General features: G+C 40.4%; 1 protein-coding gene across 4 annotated transcripts in view; it reads right to left on the reverse strand.

The window, feature by feature from the left end:
- The window catches only part of IL20RA (interleukin 20 receptor subunit alpha), a 44,707-nt gene that overhangs the window by 16,557 nt on the left and 5,525 nt on the right, over positions 1-22,625 (reverse strand). For all 4 annotated transcript variants that reach the window (XM_009452079.3, XM_518765.5, XM_063813501.1 and 1 more), the window contains exon 2: positions 295-430. In XM_009452079.3, coding sequence (XP_009450354.1) covers positions 295-364 — 70 coding nt within the window. In that variant the 5' untranslated portion in view covers positions 365-430. The remainder of the gene's footprint in view (positions 1-294; positions 431-22,625) is intronic.

Genomic DNA, 22,625 nt, shown 5'->3' on the forward strand with positions numbered 1-22,625 from the left:
GAGATGATGGATTGCCTTGTTTGCTCAGCCACCTAATAATGTTTTATTATTAGAAACTTCTTTTCTCTGTCTAAATAAGCTCGCCTTGCCTGAGCCCCCCAATGCCTCTGTCTCCATGAAGAAACTGTTTTCTAATTTAATCTTACAAAACATCAAGAAAACTTAACCTGAAATATCTAAAACTTTTCTCTTTTTCAAACACATTTAATACCACAGAGAGTTTATCTTTACACAATTCACAAGAGTCTGAGTCTTGTGTTTGTAAGCTAGCCAAAAGGAAAAGAAGAAACTTACATGAAATACTGCACAGTGTAAGTAACTTTAACTCCTTGAAGACCCTCTGGTGGAGTCCATTGTAGGACATTCTTCATGTTGATGGATAAGAAGGTGATGTTTGCAGGTTTAGGCAAACCACCAGAGACACAGGGAACTGAAAAAGGAGCAGAAAGGAATTGAGGTCTTAGTGGCAGAAAAGGAAAACATGATTCCTGTAGCAGCTAGTCTCCAGAGATGGCCCCCAATATGGCCTTCCAGTATGCATGCCCTGTGTAACATCTCTGAAATGGAAAAGAGAATGTGGCAGAGGTGGCTCTGGGACTAAGCCAGGACTTTTGCTTTTCAAAAAAATTCCCGAGTTGCTATGTAAAATAACAGCTAACTTGCTGGAGAGACCATGCTGAGAGATTGCACGAAGAGAGGCTCAGTTGTCCTGGTGTCCCAGCTGAGCCCAACCTTCCAATTAAGGGGCCACAGTGAAGTTACTGTGGCCATTCTAGCCCCTTCTGTCACAGACTGAAGCTGCATGAGAGACCTTGTGTGAGACCAGCAGAAGAATCATCTGGCAGAGCCCCAGTTAATCCCCAGAAATTTAAGAAATAATAAAATGATTGTTTTAAACCACTAAGTTTTGGGGGTAGTTTGTTATGCACAGCAGAGAACTAAAACAATCTCTTTATTAAATATAAAAACAAAATTTAGAGTAGGTGACCCCAAGAGGCCAGAGTTTCAAAGGTTAGAATTGGGACTGCCTTTACTAAAGAATATAGTAAAGCAATAATTAGAAAAGGAACCAATGAAATAAGACAATTTATTTAAATAAACACTGATATGTTCACATAGGTGCACTCTAAGAAAAACTGTATCCTAGAGGATTAATTTACAGAAATCCTTGTAGAGAAATGGTAAAGAATTGAGAAACTACTAAAAACTTGGAAAAGGAAAGGAGAGGCTACTTTCTTATAAAATAAAGCAAAGATAATCCTTGGATTAAAGTAAATGAAAAAATTCAGTGGTAATATGTAGGAATCAAAATATTAATTTAAAATATTGGAAAGATCACAAAGCACGGAGTGATAACCAATCAGGTTTTATGAACAACTTATCCTGTCACAAATATGCACATTCTAGTCAATCAATGAACTTGAAAAATATAAAATATTAATACTGCCAATCAAACTTAGGAAATAAAATTTAGTTCAGTCACTGATGGCAGGTCCAATCTTGGCTAAGTATCATAATTCTTGAGTAAAGTAACTGGGACTAATGTCAGAGAAAGGCATTATGTGTGAGGTAATCCTTGATTAAGATTAGTTCTATACAATGCATTGTTATTTTGCAAGCCAAGTGAAAAGAAAAATTATTTACTTTAGAATTAAACTTTGTAATATCACCCTGATTCTAAGCAAAATTAGCTCTTTAGTGTAAAGATGGCTGAGTGTAGGTATGCTTGTGTTATAATTGTCATGACTCCTACTTTTAACCTTGCTCATTTAAAAAATTTTGTTTTATTTTTTAAAAAAATGTTACAGAGAAGCACAATCAATTGACCACTGCCGTGCGTGTGTGTGTGTGTGTGTGTGTGTGTGTGTGTGTGTGTGTGTTAGGGGTAGGGGAATCTCAAAAGGACATAGCCTGCCCAACATCAGTCTTTGATTTCTTCTTGTAATTCTTTGGAACCATTGGGTAGCAAGTGGTGTTGGTATTTTCTGGAGATTACATAGAGTGAATATTTATCAATGATTTAATACTGCTTTGTGGTACTACTAGGTTCTCAATTTTAATCAGATTTTTGAAGACAAAACAGAACATGAGGAGGCAGCACATTGAGTATAACACTTCTCAGCTCTTCCAAAATGTGGAACCCATTTAACATAAAAATTGCCAAGGATCTTTCCAGAGCTAAAATGCTGTGGCCTACATTTTTAGATGGCCTTAACATATGAAGAGTGGTTAGCATCTTATACAAAATAAAATAGACTGTGCATTATAATATCACTGGTGGAAGACATTGTCAAAACATGGCTTTATAGAAATGAAAAGGAAATTGAACATTTTGGTTTGTGGCAACATGAGTTTGGAGATAGAAAACAGAAGTTATCTTAGATAGTATAGTCCAGGCATATCGTCTCAAGGTTCAATCTGTACAAATCTTTATCTTCTACAACACTATATTCTATTTATCTTTTTTTTTTTTTTTTTTTGAGACAGAGTCTCACTCTGTTGCCCATGCTGGAGTGCAGTGGCATGACCTCAGCTCACTGCAACCTCCACTTCCCAGGTTCAAATGATTCTCTTGCCTCAGCCTCCCAAATAGTTGGGATTACAGGCACTCACCACCATGCCTGGCTAATTTTTTTGTATTTATAGTAGAGATGGGGTTTTGCCATGTTGGCCAGGCTGGTCTCCAACTCCTGACCTCAGGTGATCCTGCCATCTTGGCCTCCCAAAGTGCTGGGATTACAGGTATGAGCCACCGCGCCCAGCCCTATTTGTTTTTTTAATGTGAGTAAAGAAATGACAGAGCTCTCAAGATGCCTAAAACATACCCAAAAAGTTTTGAGAAATAACTTGGAGTAAAAGAAATAGACAGGCAATTTTATTTTAATTTAGTTTTTTTGGTTGCTGTCATAAGGAAACAAAGCAATTTTTCTCTTCTGAAATAAACTATACTCTGGAATGTTCTGTCAATAATTAATGTTCATTGATTCAGTAGACATTTTGATTAATGCTTTGTAATTGTCTAAATGGTCCTTCACAAATGCTATGCCAATTGTTGAAATGTTAGCAAACTCTGGTAATGATATTAAACCAACAGAATGAATAATGTGACAATAATAACATTAAAAAATAATGTTCTTATGCCATTCTATTCTTTGAGAAGAGAATATATTTCATTATAAATGCTGTGAACTATGTATGCCTCCCCTGCACGTTTACATTATGGGTAAATCTTATCTATCACCATGACTGTGGTAGCTGGCCTCCAATAATCCCTTCCTCTTGGCATTCACAGGTTGTATCATTCTCTCCCACATTGTGCCTGGGTTGGTCTGTGTGTCCAATAAAATATGACAAAAGCCATGACAAAAGACACTTCTGAGATTAGGTGATAAAAGGCACTATGGCTTCTATCTTGTTTTCTTTGTCTTGGATCATTTGCATGGGCAGCACCAGCTGCTTTGTTGTGAGTGGCCCTGTAGAGGCCCATGTGGCAAAGTAACTGAGGCTCCCCAAAGCTGCTGAAGAACTGAGTGAAACCTCCTGCCAAGAGGAACGTTAGTGATCTTAGAAGTGGATCCTCCGACCCCAGTCCAGCCTTCGGATGACTGCAGCCCCAGCTTGCCTCTTGACTACACTACTCTGAAAGACCTTCAGCCAAAACCACTCGGCTAAGCCCTTACTGGAATCCTGACCCTCAAAAAATATGTGAGATAATATTTGTTGTTTAAAGCTATTAAGTGTAAGGTAATTTGTTACCTAATAGTAGAGAATGAATACAACAATGATTCTAAAACTGAAAGCATCTAAGACAGACCAATCACTAAAAAAAAAAACAAAACCCTCCATTCCCAATAATTTAATAAATGGCTCTTGCCTTAACAATTTTGAGAAATGTTCTAATAGTTTGATTTTATGTTTATGAAGAAAATTAAAAACTATCCAAGGAGAAGACCAGAAACTTACTATCTTTTTAATAGCAAGTAAAGATCACAGTAAAAACTTTTTGAATTTTTTTTAAAAACAAATGCTTAGTTAAGCTCATTGCAAATACACTGACAAGATTTCAGAGTAATAAACAACTTTAACAGAAATCCACTTAAAAATGAATGTTATATTTTGTACACTGCATCTGGGGAAAAAATACTACAGCTTTTAGACCTGCAGGTTCGTCCTTTGGATTGATGTTATCTTTCTGATGGCAGAGGCAGAAAATGTTTCAGTTTTGGATCATCCTGTTGTCAATAAATCAAACTATTATTCAGGGGCAGACCTGTCATGAGAAAAGTAGGTCACGTCTTGATATCAGCCCATCTCTAAATCTCTCCAGGACACAAAATATTCCTGTTATGACATGGTCTGCTGGTTTTGAAACTTTTTTTTTTTTTTTAAATCAGAACAAATTAAGCCATGTTAGTCATCTTTCCTTAGATCAGGCAAAGCACATCTTGTCTCTCTGCTTGTTGACATTTTATTTTCAGAAATGGATGCTTATAAATTGCTGTGGATTAGTAGTATTTTGTTAATTATGGACTTTTAATAATGTGTCTTTGATCAATGGAAATAGATGGTTCTTACTACAGAGAGGTTTGACTTTTCTGCAAAGAGGAGTTAAAAGAATTCTCTCACATGGACTGCTTGTTCCTTTGGATTAGTTCTGGTTTCACCTGGAAATGGTATCATATATTTGGGTATGATTAAGAATAATGTTGTGGCCAGGCGTGGTATCTCACACCTGTAACCCCAGCACTTTGGGAGGCCAAGGCAGGTAGATCACTTGAGGTGAGGAGTTCGAGACCAGCCTGGGCAACATGGTGAAAACCTGTTTCTAGCAAAAAAAAAAAAAAAAACACACAAGAAACAAAATTAGCCGGCATGGTGGTGGGCACCTGTAGTCCCAGCTACTTGGGAGGTTGGGGCAGGAGAATCACTTGAACCAGGAAGGCAGAGGTTGCAGAGAGCCACTGCACTCCAGCCTGGGCAACAGAGCGAGACTCTGTCTCAAAAAATAAAAGGTTGAAAGTGGGATCCACTTATGACAGGCTAAGAGGCTCTGTTTTAATAATAATAATAAATATTGTGAAAGCCTTTATATGTTAAAATGTATTTAGTCGATATGAGCAAGTCGGTTGGCGTATAATAAAAATAGTTGCTAATACTTACTAAATCCTTACCACACAGCCAGCATGGTCTATGTGCTTTACACAAACCAACTCATTCAGTTTCCATAACAGCCCTATGGTAGGTACTATTGTTATCATCTCTATTATACAGATGAGGAAACTGAGGCACAGAGGAGTTTAGTAAGTTGCCACAAATTCACACAGCTAGTAAGTGGAGGAGCTGAGTTCAGAACCCATACTCTTAACCTCCTCACTCACATGCCAGCGTTGTAAACCAAGTAGAATTTAAGCAGAATTTAAAGATAAGAAAAGGCTGATGAGAAAACATGTATTAATCTATGATATTAATACATCAAATAATTTGGGAATTTAAAAATGTTAGATACTAATCTGTTCAGCAAATTTTTGGGGATCCCACCACATTTTGTCATAGGAGGTCCGTTCCTTTTCCTGCCAGGATATGTCCTCCCTTACCTGGTCCTAGGGAATGCAAGCAGAAACTCCTCCTCTTTTGACACGTTCTCCAGATGATATGGTGACCACGAAGGTAGGGATTCCTAGAAGATTGTGTTGGACTCTACTCTGGTTTATGTTTAGTTGCCGAGAACAGGATTTCTATTAATTCGAAACCACAGTTAAATTTATAGATATGGACACATATATTTCACCTTGGCCTTGGACTTTAGCTCTTTGTCTCCCATATAAATCATACTATAGTCAATCCTATCTGTATTGATGAGAAACATCAGTTCAACACTCATCTTAGTCAGTCATTCAACTCATATTTATTGGGTACGCTTATGGGTTGAATTGTGCCCCTCTCTTGCAAAAACAAATAAATAAAAATAAAATATATATTAAAGTCGTAACCTCTGAGTACTTCAGAATGTGACCTATTTGGAAATAGAGTTGTTGCAGATACAGTTAACATGAGATCATACTGAAGTCAGGTAGGCTCCTGATTCAGTATAACAGATATCCTTATAAGAAGACAGCCATGGGAAGACACAGAGACACAAGGAGAATGCCATGTGAAGACGAAGGACTGGAGTGATGCACCTACAAGCCAAGAAATGCCTGGGACCACCAGGAGTTGGAAGAAGCAAGGAAGGAGGCTCCTCTAGTCTTCAGAAGGAGTGTGGTGCTGCCAACACCTTGATTTTGACTTCTAGCTTCCAAAACTGTGAGAGAATAAATTGTGTTTTTTAAAGCAAACCGGTGGTACTTTGCCATGGCAGCCCTTCAGTACTAACACAGTGCCTACCATGTGGATATCTTATGGTGAATAGACAGGTAAGTTCCTGCCCTTGCAGAGCTTCCAGGGCAGTAGGAAGAGAGACATCATTAAAAAGTAAAAAACAAAAACAAATATATACATAAAAATTTGGTGATCAGACTAAGCAAGGGAGTAAGGCTGGAGTGGTGGGTCACAGAACCCGTAAATACACAGGGCCTTAGGAGAGGGCAGTGTTCTAGGCAGAGACCCCCGAGATGGGAAAGGGCCTATCCAAAAAGACAGTGTCTTTGGAACTGTCAAAAGATCAGTTTGGAAAGCTGACAAAGAGGACAGTGGCCAAGATGAAATCTAAGGAGTACAAAGGAGCTAGAACCCCCATCTCTCTAAACTCTGGGAAAATGCCTGGATTATATTTGAAATTCATGGGAAAGTATTGAATCCTTTGCTGCAGGGGAAAATATGAACCTATTTATATTTCAAATGGATCACTTCACTGCTGAAGGGAGAAAAGACTGGATAGACCAAGAGGAGAAGGGAGAAGCCAGTGAGACCATAACTGCAGTAGCTCCATTGTGCACCAAGATGCAGGCTGTGGAGAGGGAGATGCATGGGAAGCTTGGAGCTCAAGTTTCAAACTAGAAGTGGGACCTGCCGATGAAGCAGAACTGCACAGGTCCCATCAGGAAGAGAGTGGCTGTGCTGTGAAAGTAAAATTAACAGATGAAGATCTAGCAAGGAATACTCATGCTTTTATCTATTTTGATGATGCAAAGGAGTGATAAAAAATAGAATTAGCCCAGGTGTGTGGGCTCACACCTGTAATCCCAGCACTTAAGAAAGCCAAGGCAGGCAGATCACTTGAGGTCAGGAGTTTGAGACCAGCCTGGCCAACATGGTGAAACACTGTCTCTACTAAAAATACAAAAATTAGCCAGATACAGTGGCAGGCACCTGTAATCCCAGCTACTTGGGAGGCTGAGGCAGGAGAATTGCTTGAACCCAGGAGGTGGAGGTTGCAGTGAGCCAAGATCGCACCACTGCATTCCAGCCTGGGTGGCAGAGTGAGACTCTATCTAAAAACAAAACAAAACAAAACAAAACAAAACAAAACAAAACAAGAGTTAGCGCTTTTATTTAAAGGAAAAGAAATAGTACATTTAAAAAAGAAATACGATTTGATAACTAGTATTCTCTTTAGTTTAAAAAAAATTGCAAAGTTTTTAGGCACTGTGTTTGTTTCAAGTTTGAAAAGCATGATGAAAGATTCCTGAATAAACATTTCAATGGAGAGAAATCAATTTTCTAACCTGCTAGTACTGATAAGGTCATTGAATCAACACCAAAGTGAAAACATGTCACACCCACATTGCTATCAGGAAATGTGTGCCAATTTATGGGTAACAAATGCATTTTAACAAATAGATTTATGGTCTGGAAGCACGGCTCTGATTCTCTGAGATATTTGAGATTTCACATCCCAAATTAAAAAGCTGTTGGATTGGTGCACATAGTTTTATGTTTGGGGAGTGCCAGACCATCATGACTTTGGTTTGGTACACAAATTCTTCAGATGGGCAGGTCCAACGTCTCCTTTTGCAATTCTGCCAAATGCACCGTGTTCACCAGCCACACCAAAATACCTTCAATACTTGAACCTACCCTGTTTTTTCATACCTTTGCGTTTAGGTCCCTTCCGCCTCTAGCATTCTTTTGGAACTAAGAGACCCCTTGGTTTTCCATGTGTGCATCATTGAATAAATACTGGCTTGTGCTATTTTAATGACATGATTGTGCTGTGATGTGTAGGGTGTGTGTGGTCTCCACTAAAGTGAGCAATCCTGACCACAGACACCTGGGCAGGAGACTGATCTTTCCAGAGGAAGCAGAACTCAGAAGACTGAGGGAAGGGTCATCAACTCTGGACTCCCTTTGAGCTTTGAATGATGGAAGGATATGTGAGGATGCCCCTTTGAATTGTGGGTTAAAGATGGCCTCTGCCTTCACAAAGTTGTGAGGAGTCGGCAAGGAACTACCCATTTAATGAACTTCGAGGTAATGATTGATTTCCTGTAGCTTGTAAGCCACATAGAGATTTGTGTCCCCTCTCAGTGTTTATTTCCCTTTTATTATATTATACCTTGGCACCATAAATGGAATGTGTGTGTTCCTCCTCCCCATCAAAACATTCACAGGTTAAATCCTAACACCCAATGTATGGTGTTTGGAGGTGGGGCCTTTGGGAGGTGATTAGGTCATAAGGGCAGAGCCCTCATGAGTGGGATTAGTGCCCTTATAAAAGAGGCCCCAGAGAGGTCCCTCGCCCCTTCCAACATGTGAGGACATAGTGAGAAGATGACCATCTATGAACCAGGAAGTGGGCCCTCTCCATCCACCAAATCTGCCTTGATCTTGGACTTCCCAGCCTTAGAAATGTCAGAAATAAACTTCTGTTTTTTATAATTCACTCAATCTATCACATTCTGTTCTAGCAGCTGGAATGAACGAATGCATTTGGTCTTTGGGAAATTCTTCTAGCCCAGCTTCATTTATGCTCTAGAACCAAAGGAAAAAGTTCTCTGTTTGCTCTCAGGTCCTTACAGTAGGAAGATAATGGATTAATAAGATAGATCTAAATGGGTAAATTTATCATTAGTGGAGTTTTATAAAATGCGGCTGCTACATTTGTTCTAAGAGTTACCTTGAATACAGGTCTGTAAGTATAGCAAAATGGTTTGTGACCTTTTCCTAATGGCCTCAAAGTGAATACTAGGGTTGCCATCTAAGTATGTTAAGTTTTAATTATATGTCTGACAGTAAAGGTTGTTTCTTTTTAGTTGTACTCAAGGAAAAGCCTAAGCATAGGTGAGTGCCTGATGCACACCAGTTAAAAGGGTAAGGTTCTCAGGGTGAACTCATAAACAGCCAGGGTAATCAGCCTCTGTGGTTAACCCAACCTCTCTTTTGTGGCTGAGGCATTTAGACTTTCCCATTATGGCCAGCACATTCATTAACCAGTACAGAAAGCAAACAAATCGCAAGAGACTGGACAGCCAAATGTGATCACTTCTGGAGACTCCCCTTTGGGACCACTCAAGTTTCTGAAGCTTATGACCAACTGGGGCAGCCTTAGCATTTCAGAAGCCCTGCTCCAGATTGCTCAGAAAAGGTCCCCAGATGTCCTACCCCCTTTAGCCTTCTAAAGCTGAAGCTGTGAAGGAATCAGAGGCTCTGATCTGTTGGACACCAGGTCTTATAAGGTCTTTGTATTCTCAGTGTCTGGCAAATAAATGCTTTGGAAATGAACTGACCAGGAACTCTTCGGGCTGACATAAATCATGGCAGATCCTAGATTCACATGAGCATTGAATTGAAGTGGAACAGCTTGAACTAAATCTGTGTAGCTTGAATTCACCTTGGTAAGCTTACATTACACACAGGATCTGCACAGTCAGAAGATACTCAACAGCTGCGTTTTAATGAAGGCACAGTAACCCATGGCATGGCAAGTGGTTGCTACATATTTTATGTGTATTTTTAAATAGGAAAACACCTTCATAGGCTTGTAGGGAAAGAAAATTTCCATCCCAAGTGAGTTTTCTACTGTGGGAACAAGGTTAAAAGGCAGTACAGAAACACCAGGGGATGACTGACTAATTTCAGGAAGCGGATGTTGTAAACAATGACATTCTAACCGCCAAACAGCAAAACAGGTATGACTGCCTTCACATAGATTATCTTAAGCATTGTTTTAATTTCATCATGTTGAAAGGAACCGCATGTTTTCTTCTGTCCCAAGTTACAAATCCTTTCTCTTGAAAAATATTAATTGATCTCCCTTCTTCTTCCTAATTATATATCAAGTTCCCACAAAAAGTAAGTCTTCTTTTTTTTGAGATGGAGTGTCACTCTTGTTGCTCAGGCTGGAGTGTAGTGGCGCAATCTTGGCTCACTGCAACCTCCGCCTCCCAGGTTGAAGCGATTCTCCTGCCTCAGCCTCCTGAGTAGCTGGGATTACATGCGCCCGCCACCATGCCCAGCTAATTTTTGTATTTTTAGTGAGATGGGGTTTCACCATGTTGGCCAGGCTGGCCTCAAACTCCTGTTCTCAGGTGGTCCACCAGCCTTGGCCTCCCAAAGTGCTGGGATTACAGGCATGAGCCACCATGCCTGGCTGAAAAGTAAGTCTTCTAAACAGCACTTACAATATGATTCAGTGAGGACCTACCTGAGAAAAAGGCTGCACAACTGTCGTCTACAAAGGACAGAGCACGATTCGGTGCTAGCATTAGTTCCTTTGCACTTGATTTTCTTCCCCTAACCACCACCTCACTATTATTTCTCTGACTAATTGCTGGACTGGTGCGCTGCCTCAGTTTTCTCTGTAATAATACTGTCCATTCTTACAAGGTACTGCCAACTGCCCTAACCCAATGGTTTCTAGTAATTGTTTATGTGAGTAGCTCAGGGAGAGATTCCAGAACAAAAGTTCTAGGGTCACACTGGAGCCTACTCCATGCTCTACGTCTTACCAGCTATGCGCCCTCAAGCCAGTTACTTAACCTCTGTGCCTCAATTTCCCCATTTGGAAAATGGAACAGTACTATCTGCCTCTTAGGCTTGTTGCAATGATTAAGATTCTTCACATAGAGCTCCTGGAACAGTGCCCGGCACAAAGAAAGAGCTCAGGAATTATTCGCTCAGTATTGTCCTCCAAAGTTACCATCCTCATTTTACAGCTTAGTGGATAGAGGCCCGGGGAGGTTGAATGACTTGCCCATGGTTTTTCAGCCATTTGGTGGATGCTCAGGCCCAAGTGTGCTGGCCAAGACAGGGCTCTCGCCTGGGATACTTACATTTAGGTAAGTGGGAAATGCTCCCAAGTACAGTGTTGTGGGAAGAAAAGATTACATGACCAAGATCAATTTTGCATATTAAAGATTGTAGCTTCTAAGGAAAGATATAAGAAAGTCAATGACGTAAACTCAAGTATTATTCTTTTAAGCTTTTCCTGGTGGAACTGTTCATAGTTATATTCGTGTGACAAATAGTTACTGGTACCTACTATGGGCTAGAAGTAGAATATATGATAGGCACGGGGGTACAGTTGAGGACAGAAATAGACAGAAGGGCTGGGCACAGTGGCTCACGCCTATAATCCTAGCACTCTGGGAGGCCGAGGTGGTTGGATCACCTGAGGTCAGGAGTTCAAGACCAGCCTGGCCAACATGGTGAAACCCCATCTCTACTAAAATTACAAAAATTAGGTGGGCATGGTGGCGTGCCCCTGTAGTCCCAGCTACTTGGGAGGCTGAGGCAGGAGAATAGCTTGAACTTGGGAGACAGGTTGCAGTGAGCTGAGATTGCACCACTGCACTCCAGCCCGGGTGACAGAGTGAGACTCCATCTAAAAAAAAAAAAGAAAAAGAAAAAGAAATTGACAGAAAGCCCTGCTCCCATGGAAGAGATATTTTCTGAGTCTGGGGCACAACCCATCAATATATACTTTCTCTGCCAGGTACCTGCACATTTATATGGATGAGCAATACATAAGTCATACAGAAAAATTGGTGTTATTTCTTTATGGCCACACCTCAGTAAGTAAATCTATGTGCTTAAACATGTTTTTTTAGTATTTTGCTGTTGGTGCTTCATAGCAAGTAAGACTTTAACATACAGACTATTTAAAATAAAATAAATCTGTTGAATTTTACCCACTAGAGAGAGTGTGTATCTTCAAAGTCGTTTACTTGGGAGGGTTTATGATTATTCTCATGATACTTCTTAGCTCATGGCATTTGAGGGATGTTTCCTTTCAGCTACAATTATCTTCAGAGGTAGCTTAGAAACATGCAAAAAAAAAATTCAATCTCATTTTTTATATAGTTACATCTTGTTTTTGCTCAATATAGCATTTCCCAGCTTGATCACCCAAACTTGTGGAAAGTGGCTTTGAATGCTTTCAACAATAAAATTCATTCCCCCAAGTTGAAAGTTTGCCACTTAATGGGATATTCTGATCAGTGTGTGCCAAGCTGTACCTGCAACTGAGAAAAGGGAGCTTATGAAATTCATTGCTGTGAGATTTTTGTGTGTAGCCTCCCATAATGACTATTATTAATTTGTATAAGCCAGCCCCATTGTTAGAAAACCAGTCCCACTACTTTATGTCATCTCTTAGATTATATAAAGCTCTTCCCTTACCTTTTAGAAAATAAACTTTTTGGGCCAGGCATGGTGGCTTGCACCTGTAATCCCAGCGCTTTGGGAGGCCAAGGTGGGTGGATCACCTGAGGCCAAGAGTTCGAGATCAGCCTGACCAATATGGTGAAACTCCATCTCTATTAATAATACGAAATTAGCCAGGCATGGTGGTATGTGACTATAGTCTCAGCTACTAGAGAGGCTGAGACGGAAGAATTGCCTGAACCTGGGAGGCGGAGGTTGTAGAGAGCTGAGATCGCTCCACTGCACTTCTGCCTGGGCAACACAGTGAGACTGCGTCTCTAAAATAAAATAAAATGAAATAAAATAAACTTTTTGAGAGCGAGTACCTAATGTTCTTCACATGTTATAATCTCCAAAGCATCTCAATTGGTAGTAATGATCATCATAGTAACTGGAAAAGTAGATTCAAATATGGGTTGAAATCTTTACTACTTGATAATATGCATAGGAAGGGAAAATACAAAAGAAAGAACAAGGTCAAAGACAAACTGTTTGGGACCACTAAAGTACTGAAAAGAATAGCTGTTGGAAACTCCAAGTTCAACCAGTAACTATTTCTTAAATATCGACACTTTATTCCTCAAATCATTTTCAACACTAGTACTTCTTTTTATCCTCCTAGAGGCAATGCAATTCTTCCACTAATATCTTCATGACTTGAAATTTTCAGAAGGAAAGTCAACAAGATAAAAGTGTAAGAAAAAAAATAATAGAAAAGGTAAAAAAAATGAGGCAGAAATGATTAAATGGTAAACAATGGACAAAAGAGCATTAGAGAAAGGGAGGAAAATAGAGATTCTTTCATTTTCATTAAAGAATTATGGTGGAAAATGTCAGCAGTTTGCGGTTTTTTTTTTTTTTTTTTTTTGAGACAGGGTCTGACTCTATCACCCAGGCTGGAGTGCAGTGGCATGATCATAGCTCACTGCAGCCTCAAAATCCTGGGCTCAAGTGGTCCTCCCTCCTCAGTCTCCTGAGTAGCTGGGAATACAGATGCATGCCACCATGACTGGCTAAGTTTTAAAACATTGTTTTGTAGAGACGGGGTCTCACTAATGTTGCCCAAGCTGGTCTCAAACTTTTGGGCTCAAGTGATCCTCCTACCTCAACCACCCAAAGTGTTGGGATGACAGGCATGAGCCACCATGCTCGGCCACCAGTTTTCAATGCATATATCAGTAAGTACTTCAGTAAGCTGAAAAGCAACAGCAAGGCTATTTGGCAAAGAATAAATAAGATTAATGGGATGAAAAACAGTGTAACTCTTTCCCCTCATGACACACACTTCTGGGTGCCTCCTTTACTCATAAAGACCACATGTCCCCATCATCAGCTTTCCCAAAGTTTTATATTTATGTATTTAATTTACACTTGCACATGTGACATTGTCCTTAGGAAGGATAGAAGGAGTAAAGAAAAAGGAACAGGGGGACAAGGCAATAACTAACATTATTTTTGTTGCCTTTCTCAAATGATTTAATCTTAACCAATCATTTGAGAAAGGCAGTGAAAATAATTTTGGTTTATTGATTAACCCCAAGAGTTGGTTCTTTTTCTTTTTCAAAAGGAAAAAATGAAAAAAAAAAAGTTTCCTGATACTCAGATGTAGTAACTTTTCAATTTGCCCAGTGGATCAGTACAGGGATGATTCAAACACTCCTCAGACATCTCTGGAGTATTCTTTCAGCATCACTTTCCCCTTCATCTCCTCCACTATTATATACCCATTCTCACCTTTTATACTTATTTCCTCCCAGCCACCCATCTCAACAGTTACTATTCATTGTAAATATTTACTGTTCCTTACCATTAACAATAACTATTGTTATTATATGAATAACTGCCATTATTATCAGTAATAAACATTGCCACGAATTACTTATCTGTGGGAAGCAGGCAAATGGCAGGCCAATGGCAGTGGACATCAAAAGACTTAAAACAGCCCATTTCCTACAAGCACATCCAATTCGCTCACCTATGCTGGATACCCTTCCTGCACAAGTTACCTTTCAGCTCATAACAGCCACAATAAATTAACAAGCAGTGCTGTTGCTGGGGCCCTGGATGATACAATGTACAGCTGAGTGTAGCTGGGTAACTGCACTGCTAGCTCAAAGATCAACTTAAACCACTGGTGCACACTTCAGAAATAACGTCATGCGCTGCGTAACGACGTTCAGTCAATGATGCTGGTCCCATAAGATGATGTATATATAAGATGTGTATCTATTTTTAGATACACAAATACTATTGTGTTACAAATGCCTACAGTATTCAGTACAGTAGCATGCAGTACAGGTTGGTATCCTAGGAGTAAATTGGCTATGCCATATATCCTAGGTGTGTAGTGGTAGGCTATTTCATTTAGGTTTGGGGAAGTACATTCTATGATGTTTGCACAAGGATGAAATCACCTAAGGACACACTTCTGAGAAGGTATCCCCGTCATCAAGTGATGCTTCACTGTTACAGAACTATGTCCTTCGTATAATCCTGTATCAGGTTGTGATCAAGAAAATGAAAGAGGATGGTTATCCAGTATGAGGCTGGGTGTGTTGGCTCATGCCTGTAGTTACAGCATTTTGGGAGGCCGAGGTGGGCAGATCACTTAAGGCCGGGAGTTCTAGACCAGCCTGGCCAACATGGCAAAACCCCATCTCTACTAAACAAAAATTAGTCGGTCGTGGCAGCGCACGTGCCTGTAATCCCAGCTACTTGGGAGGCTGAGTCATGAGAATCACTTGAACCTGGGAGGCAGAGGTTGTAGTGAGCCAAGATCGTGCCACTGCACTCCAGCCTGGGCGACAGAGCAAGATTCTGTCTCAAAAAAAAAAAAAAAAAAAAAAAAAAAAGAAAAGAAAAAAAAGAAAATATATCCAGTATGGTATCCACTTGGTATGAATTAGAATAAGCTCTGTGGAGAGGAAAAAGATTGTTGTGTTGTTTCATAGGTGGTAATGTGGGGAGACTCCTGGGGGAAATGTAAGAAATGTGGAGGGTTAGGCAGGGGCTAGTTTCAGTGGCAGGAGACAGCTGGTGGGAACCAGGGTACAAAGGCCAGCCCCAAGGACAGAGTGACAGGGCAGGTTCCCTCAGGCAGGTGGAGGGCACAAGGCAGGTGAAGTGATGGCCTGATACTGCCCAGGCAGTGGTCATCTCTGGGCCTCAGAAATCATGGAACCCTACTCCTTCATAGATGAGAAAACCAAAGCCCATTCAAGGTTAAGTGACTTGCCCACAGAGGGCAGTGGACGAGGAGGGGCTGAACTTCCATCCTCTGATTTCCCGATTGCTATTCTTTCCACGTGGCCCTGAGATCCTGGCTCCAAGTTCTCACTTTCTGTTTCGGTGGAAGCATTTGTGTACAGTAATTTCAATGTTGCATTTCTTTTACTTTCAAGAAAATAATGAATAGTATTTACTTCTGCTGATTGTTGCTTGGAATTTGGAGGCAAATGAGATTGACGGCATGATCTCAACTGGAATCTCAGACTTTCCAATCACACACCAGGAAGATAGAAGTGTTCAGTAGCCATCAAGAACACTATCAGAATGATGAATTGTTTTGAGGGTGACCAGGACTAGGATCGGACCTCTTCAAGGCTGAATTACGCCTTGATAAAGTTGTGTAACTAAATGCAGTAAAATGAACAGAGATTCCATATGCTGAACAGGACTTGCAGAAGACTGGCTCTTTGAGGTACTTACATTATTTTGCCACAAGATATAAAACAAGAGTAATCAGGATAAAAGCAGGGCAATAATGAAGAGACGCCCACAAAGAAGAGTCCAAGTCCCTTGTATTAGTTTCCTAGGGCTGCCAAAACAAAGTACCACAAACTAGGTGGCTTGAAACAATGGACATTCATTATCTCACAGCTCTAAGGCTGGATGTCTGATATCAAGGAGTCAGCAGGGCCACACTCCCTCAGATGGTTCTAGAAAACTATGTTTCATTGCCTCTTTCAGCTCCTGGTGGCCCCAGGTGTTCCTTGGCTCATGGCAACATCACTCCAGTCTCTGCTCACCTTGGCCTTCATGTGGTTTTTCTGAGTCCCATCCTCTTCTTACAAGGACACCAGTCCACTCTAATTCTGGGATGATTTCATCATGAAATCTTATATAGTTTGGATATGTGTCCTTGCCCAAATCTCATGTTGAAGTACTAAAAATTCCCAATGTAAGAGGTAGGGCCTGGTGGGAGGTGATTGGACCATGGGGGTGGATTTCTCATGAATGGAATGCCCACAAAGTGGGCATTAGTGGTTTAGCACCACCCCCTTGGTGCTGTTCTCCTGATAGTGAGTTCTCACAAGATCTGGTTGTTTAAAGTGTGTAGCACCTCCCCACCATTGCTCTCTCTTGTTTCTGCCCAGGCCATGTGACATGCTTGCTCCCCTTCCGCCTTCTGCCATGATTGTAAGTTTCCTGAGGCCTCCCCAAAAGCCAAGCAGATGCCAGCACCATTCTTCCAGTGTAGCCTGTAGAACCAAGTGCCAATTAAACTTCTTTTCTTTATAAATTTCCCGATCACAGGTATTTCTTTGTAGCAAGGCGAGAATGGACCAATACAAAATTCTGAACTAATTACATCTGCAAAAACTCTACTTCCAAATAAGGTCATATTCTGAGGTTGTAGGTGGAAATTACTTTTGGGAGGACACTATTCAATTCACTGTTTCATTGCAACACCTCCAGAAACAACTTGGATACTGGACCAGGCAAGACAGTCCCTTTGATCTTGTTCATGAAAGTTAACAGAGTCCTTAAAGGACTGGGTTGACTCAGGAAGTGGTAAATAGTACCTATGTCAGAAGCCACAGCATAATGTGTGCCTTTTGATTACTGTGGTTTGAGTGAGTGTTGCAAAGAGCCGCAGACCACAGTGGCTTGTTGAGGCTGCCGATGATCTTGAGGTCAGTGTCCTACAGTCACAAAACTCCTGACTCCTACCCAGTAGATGACTACCACTCAGAAAAATCATCCTTTCCATGGGATTTTGCTATTATTGGATTTTTGTTTGTTTGTTCATTTTTAGTGTTTTAAGAAAGAAATGTATGTGAAAAGGAATATTAACTACTTGGTAATTTATATATGGAATATGCTGATAGCAGGACTTAGCTTTATTTGTTTGCTAATATTTAAATTTAAAAGACCTGAATTTATTTTATTTTTTATATTTAATTTTATTTAAGTTTCAGGATACACGTGCAGAATGTGCAGGTTTGTTACATAGGTAAACCGTATGCCACGGTGGTTTGCTGCACCTATCAACCCATCACCTAGGTGATAAACCCTGCATGCATTAGCTATTTATCCTGATGCTCTCCCTCCCCCAGCACTCCTCACAGGCCCCGGTGTGTGTTGCTCCCCTCCCTGTGTCCATGTGTTCTCATTGTTCAGCTCCCACTTAAGAGTGAGAACATGTGGGCCAGGTGCGGTGGCTCACGCCTGTAATCCCAGCACTTTGGGAGGCCAAGGCGGGCAGATCACAAGGTCAGGAGATGGAGACCACCCTGGCTAACACGGTGAAACCCTGTCTCTACTAAAAATATAAAAAAAAAATGAGCCGGGCGTGGTGGCAGGCGCCTGTAGTCCTAGCTACTTGGGAGGCTGAGGCAGGAGAATGGTGAGAACCCGGAAGGCGGAGGTTGCAGTGAGCCGAGATTGCGCCACTGCACTCCAGCCTGGGTGAAAGAGCGAGACTCCATCTCAGAAAAAAAAAAAAAAAAAGAGTGGGAACATGTGGTATTTGGTTTTCTGTTCTTGTGTTAGTTTGCTGAGGATAATGGCCTCCAGCTTCATCCATGTCCCTGCAAAAGGACATGATCCCATTCCTTTTTATGGCTGCATAGTATTCCATGGTGTATATTACCACATTTTTAAAAAGATCTAAATTTATATTGAATTACAAATATTTTATATAACATAGATGGCAACCTACTTATGACTACTGATTGAATTAATATGGTTTTTACTAAAAGTATTTAAGGTATTTATTCATAGAAAGGCATTTACTTGGATATCAAATTTCTTTTCTGATTCACCTTTTATCCTTGAGTAAGGAGAATGTGATGTGATATATACATATGCATACATGTATATTAATTAACCAACAACTCTTACAAGTCTCAGTTTAAAGGACCTTCCTATAGGAAGCCCTGCCCGACACCATTATTAGATCAGGTGTCTTATCCCATGCTTCTAAAGAAACTGTTTTCCTCAATTCTGGCATTTACATTTTAATGCAATCACTTACTTGTCTATATTTCTCTGAAGACTAAATGAAGAAAGGGCCCTTGTTTTCTTGTTCACCCTGAAGCCTAGAACAGCTCCCCATATGTATAAAAGGATGACACTGAATGAATGAGTGAGCAAAAATCACTCGAAGGATTATTTAGAAATTACACTGAGTCGGGATATAGTTAAATGTTTTGAAAACTCAAAATGGATGCATGGGGTATTGAGGTAATCCTATTTTGTTAAATCTGATCACTTCAAATACCTCATTCCCTACATTATGGGCTGCATGTGATATTCTACTTTGCACTTAAAATTGATAAGCTAATTTTAAAAATAATAAGTTGAGCATTTAGTAGATAATTTATAGACATTCTGCAACATAGATGGGTTCGTTGGAAAGGGAGAGGGATGCTGGGCTGGAAGACTATGGGTAGTTATGCCTTACATATGAAAATGGTCTTTGTTGGAACAAGGGAGAGGATTTATCAGGGCAAGTGCTCCGTAGAGCAGCCAAGATGGGAGGCAGAGATCTCAGAAGAGTGAGCTCCTCTGCTGGATAAATTTAAATGTCTTTAGTCTTTATTAAGTACCCATTGACAGCTCTGCCTTATGGTCAAGTTACGGAAAGCACAAGAGAAGACCTCGTCCGGGCCCTCAACATTCTCAGTAGAGGCTTTCAGCTCTCACCCTTCTGCAAAAGTTTTCCTTCATTGGACACAGACCCCTAAACATGTTGGAGAGGAGGAACCACTGCATGTGGCTGAGAAAACATTCTTTTCCACCATAGATGCCAAGCCCATGGATCCTGCTTGGTATTCTATAAGTCTTTGAGGGTATGGTAGATGTGATGAGTTGAATTGTGTTGCCCAAAAGAAATATGTTGACATCCTAACTTCTAGTACCTCAGAATGGGATCTCATTCAGAAATAAGGTCTTTAAAGAGAAGAGCAAGTTACAATGAGGTCATCAGGGTGGGCCGAAATGCAGTATGACTGGTGTCCTCATAAAAAGGGAAATCTGAACACAGACAGACATGCAGAGTCTTCTGGAAGACTATGTGAAGGCAAACAGGAAGAACGCCATGTGAAGATCAGGGAGAGATCAGGGTGTTGTGTCTACAAGCCAAGGGGTGCCTAAGATTGCCAGCACCACCAGAAGCCCGAAGAGGCACAGAATGGATTCTCCCTCACAGCCTTCAGAAAGAACCCACCCTGCTGACACCTTGATTTCAGACTTTCAGGCTCCAAGACTGTGAGGCAATAAAGTTGCGTTATTTTAAGCCACCCAGTTTGTGGCACTTTGCCATGGCAGCCTTGAGAAGCTAATAGAGTAGGTGTCTGTTGCTTGCTTGTATCTTTCCTCAACAATGAGCACAATGTTTATTGAAAAGAAAAATGAATGCTCTAAGAGCTGCTGGAGTCTCCTGAAAGTGACGATGAGGGGACTGATGTTGAGCAAAAAAACCAAAACAAAAGAAAACCCTGCAAAGTTGGTAAGGAGGAAATTTAAATACGGTTGATAATGTAAACAAATGCTTTAACTAGGAGCACATAGCTGCCAAAATATCCCACGTCATCAAAATGCAAACGTAGCTGTATGGAATGGAACTTTGGACTATGCAGCCGAGAAGAAGTGGGGTGAAAAGTATACATGGTATACATGTTGAAATCAAGAAGTATAAACAAAGCTTCCCCACAAGTCTGTACAGGACTAAGTATGCCTTTTCTCTGTGTTGTGGGTAGAGCTGGCATTTGCTTGAACAGTGGATAGTGATTGAAGTATCCATTTTGGTGGTGCAAAGTATAATGCAGCGATTGCTACCCTCAAAAAACAGACCCAATTTTGTATAGATAATATTTATAGTCAATAAAAATTGTCCTTTCAGAAAAGAGTAGCCTTAGTTGCATTTAAGACCATCGTCACAAGTTCTAGATAAAACACTAAGCCATACTTTCATTCTCTATGCTGTAAGAAGCAAACAGAAACAAAATCACCTCCAGAGCAAAATGAAATTGTACTAATATGAAATTCTGAGTTTGAATGAGGGTCTGTGTCTCATAGATGACAACAAAGATAAGAAAGGAGGGCGCCTTTTAGACATCAGAGGCCTGTGTTCATCAGGAACCTGATGCTGAATCATTGGAGGGTAAATGAGCCTTCCAAGGTTCAGTGTTTAGAATGTTGTAGACCAGCAGTCTCATCATGATCTATAGGAAGTCAGCCCGAGATATTGCAAACAAACTGGAACATATACTGGAAATACTGGGAGAGAGAAGGCACCTAGCAGTTTTCTGGGGAGGTGGTTTTCTGGAGAGGAAAGAAGACACAGAGGAAATGTGATGGTTGAATTCAATGATCTGAACAGCTTGTCCAGCATGACTTCATTGGCTTAGAATGAGGACTGTGAGTGAAAATTGAAGGATCAAGGCTCAGCTCATTTTATCAAAGAACTTTTTAATAGTTGAAATCTGCAGTGACAGGACATCCTGCCTGCCTGGGTGCAGGGTAGTGAGTATCCTGTGATGAGAGGTGCTCACACAGCAGACAGGTCATTACTTGGAAGTGATGCTGCAGAGGACAATCAAGAGAGTGGCAGCTGGGTGGGGTGACTTTTAAGGTCCTGTCAACTCTAGTTTCTACATCAAAAGGAATTCTGAAAGATAAAGCAGTATTTAATTTTAATGTCTCTGACTAGCATACTTTCTTTCTATAGTTCTTTTGTTCTCCTTTTTTATTTATTTATTTATTTATTTATTTATTTATTTTTTGAGACAGAGTCTTGCTCTGTTGCCCAGGCTGGAGTTGCAGTGGTGGGATCATAGCTCACTGCAGCCCCAAACTCCTGGGCTCAAGTGATCCTCCTGCCTCAGCTTCCCAAGCAGCTAGGCATTACCAAGCCTGGCTATTTTTTGAAATTTTTTTGTAGAGATGGGGTCTCTCCTGGCTGCTCTCAAATTCCTGGCCTCAAGTGACCCTCCTGCCTCAACATCCCAAAGCTCTGGGATTACAGGCATGACCCATTGCCCTCGGCCTTGTTCTCCAATTTTATATGTAATTGATAGACCTTGGAATTGATTAAAGTGATTTAATTCATGTTTCTGGTATCAAATTTTGTGTTATGTCATAAACTGTAGACTAAGAAAATGTAAAAATGCTGTCAGAACATCACGATGATAGCAAAAGTATAATGTTATAATTAAGATGGATAATGCAATTTTACTCCATAAAATATATGCTGCCTGAAGCCTCAGATGATCATTTTTTTAAAATCATATGGAAGTCAACATGTCAATGACACCTGGTAAAATTGTACTTTGAAGAAAATGGTGCAAATAGAAAGTCATTTTTAAAATGTAACGCATATAATGAAAGTTGCTTTTAAGAAAGCCATACAACTTTACAGAACAACCATTTTGTGAAAAATACTATGCCAAGCACTAAAAAAGGCAACATAGAGATATACAGTTTTATTAAAAAATTATAAAAACAGCAAAAGTTTTATGTTGAAATGTTTATACTAAAATCTTAATTTTAAAGCAATAATCCCACTTGCCTATTGTCTTTACCCACAGTTTATGAGTAAGTGAAATATATATGTCCTACCTTATGGTTCTAAGAGTCAGAGCTAAACGAAAAGGTATAATCAGGGAAGTGGTGCTTCCTCCTCAGCCCTACTACGTCGTTCTTATTCCATGCCGCTTTCCATGGGTAACCAATCTCCTTGGCTGCTCTCCAGGTCGCAAATACTGCCTTTCCTGAATTCATTCTATAGGAAGCTGAGTAGTTCTAGGCAGGAGGAG

The sequence above is a fragment of the Pan troglodytes genome, chromosome 5, assembly GCF_028858775.2.
Source record: "Pan troglodytes isolate AG18354 chromosome 5, NHGRI_mPanTro3-v2.0_pri, whole genome shotgun sequence".
Classification (NCBI taxonomy): domain Eukaryota; kingdom Metazoa; phylum Chordata; class Mammalia; order Primates; family Hominidae; genus Pan; species Pan troglodytes.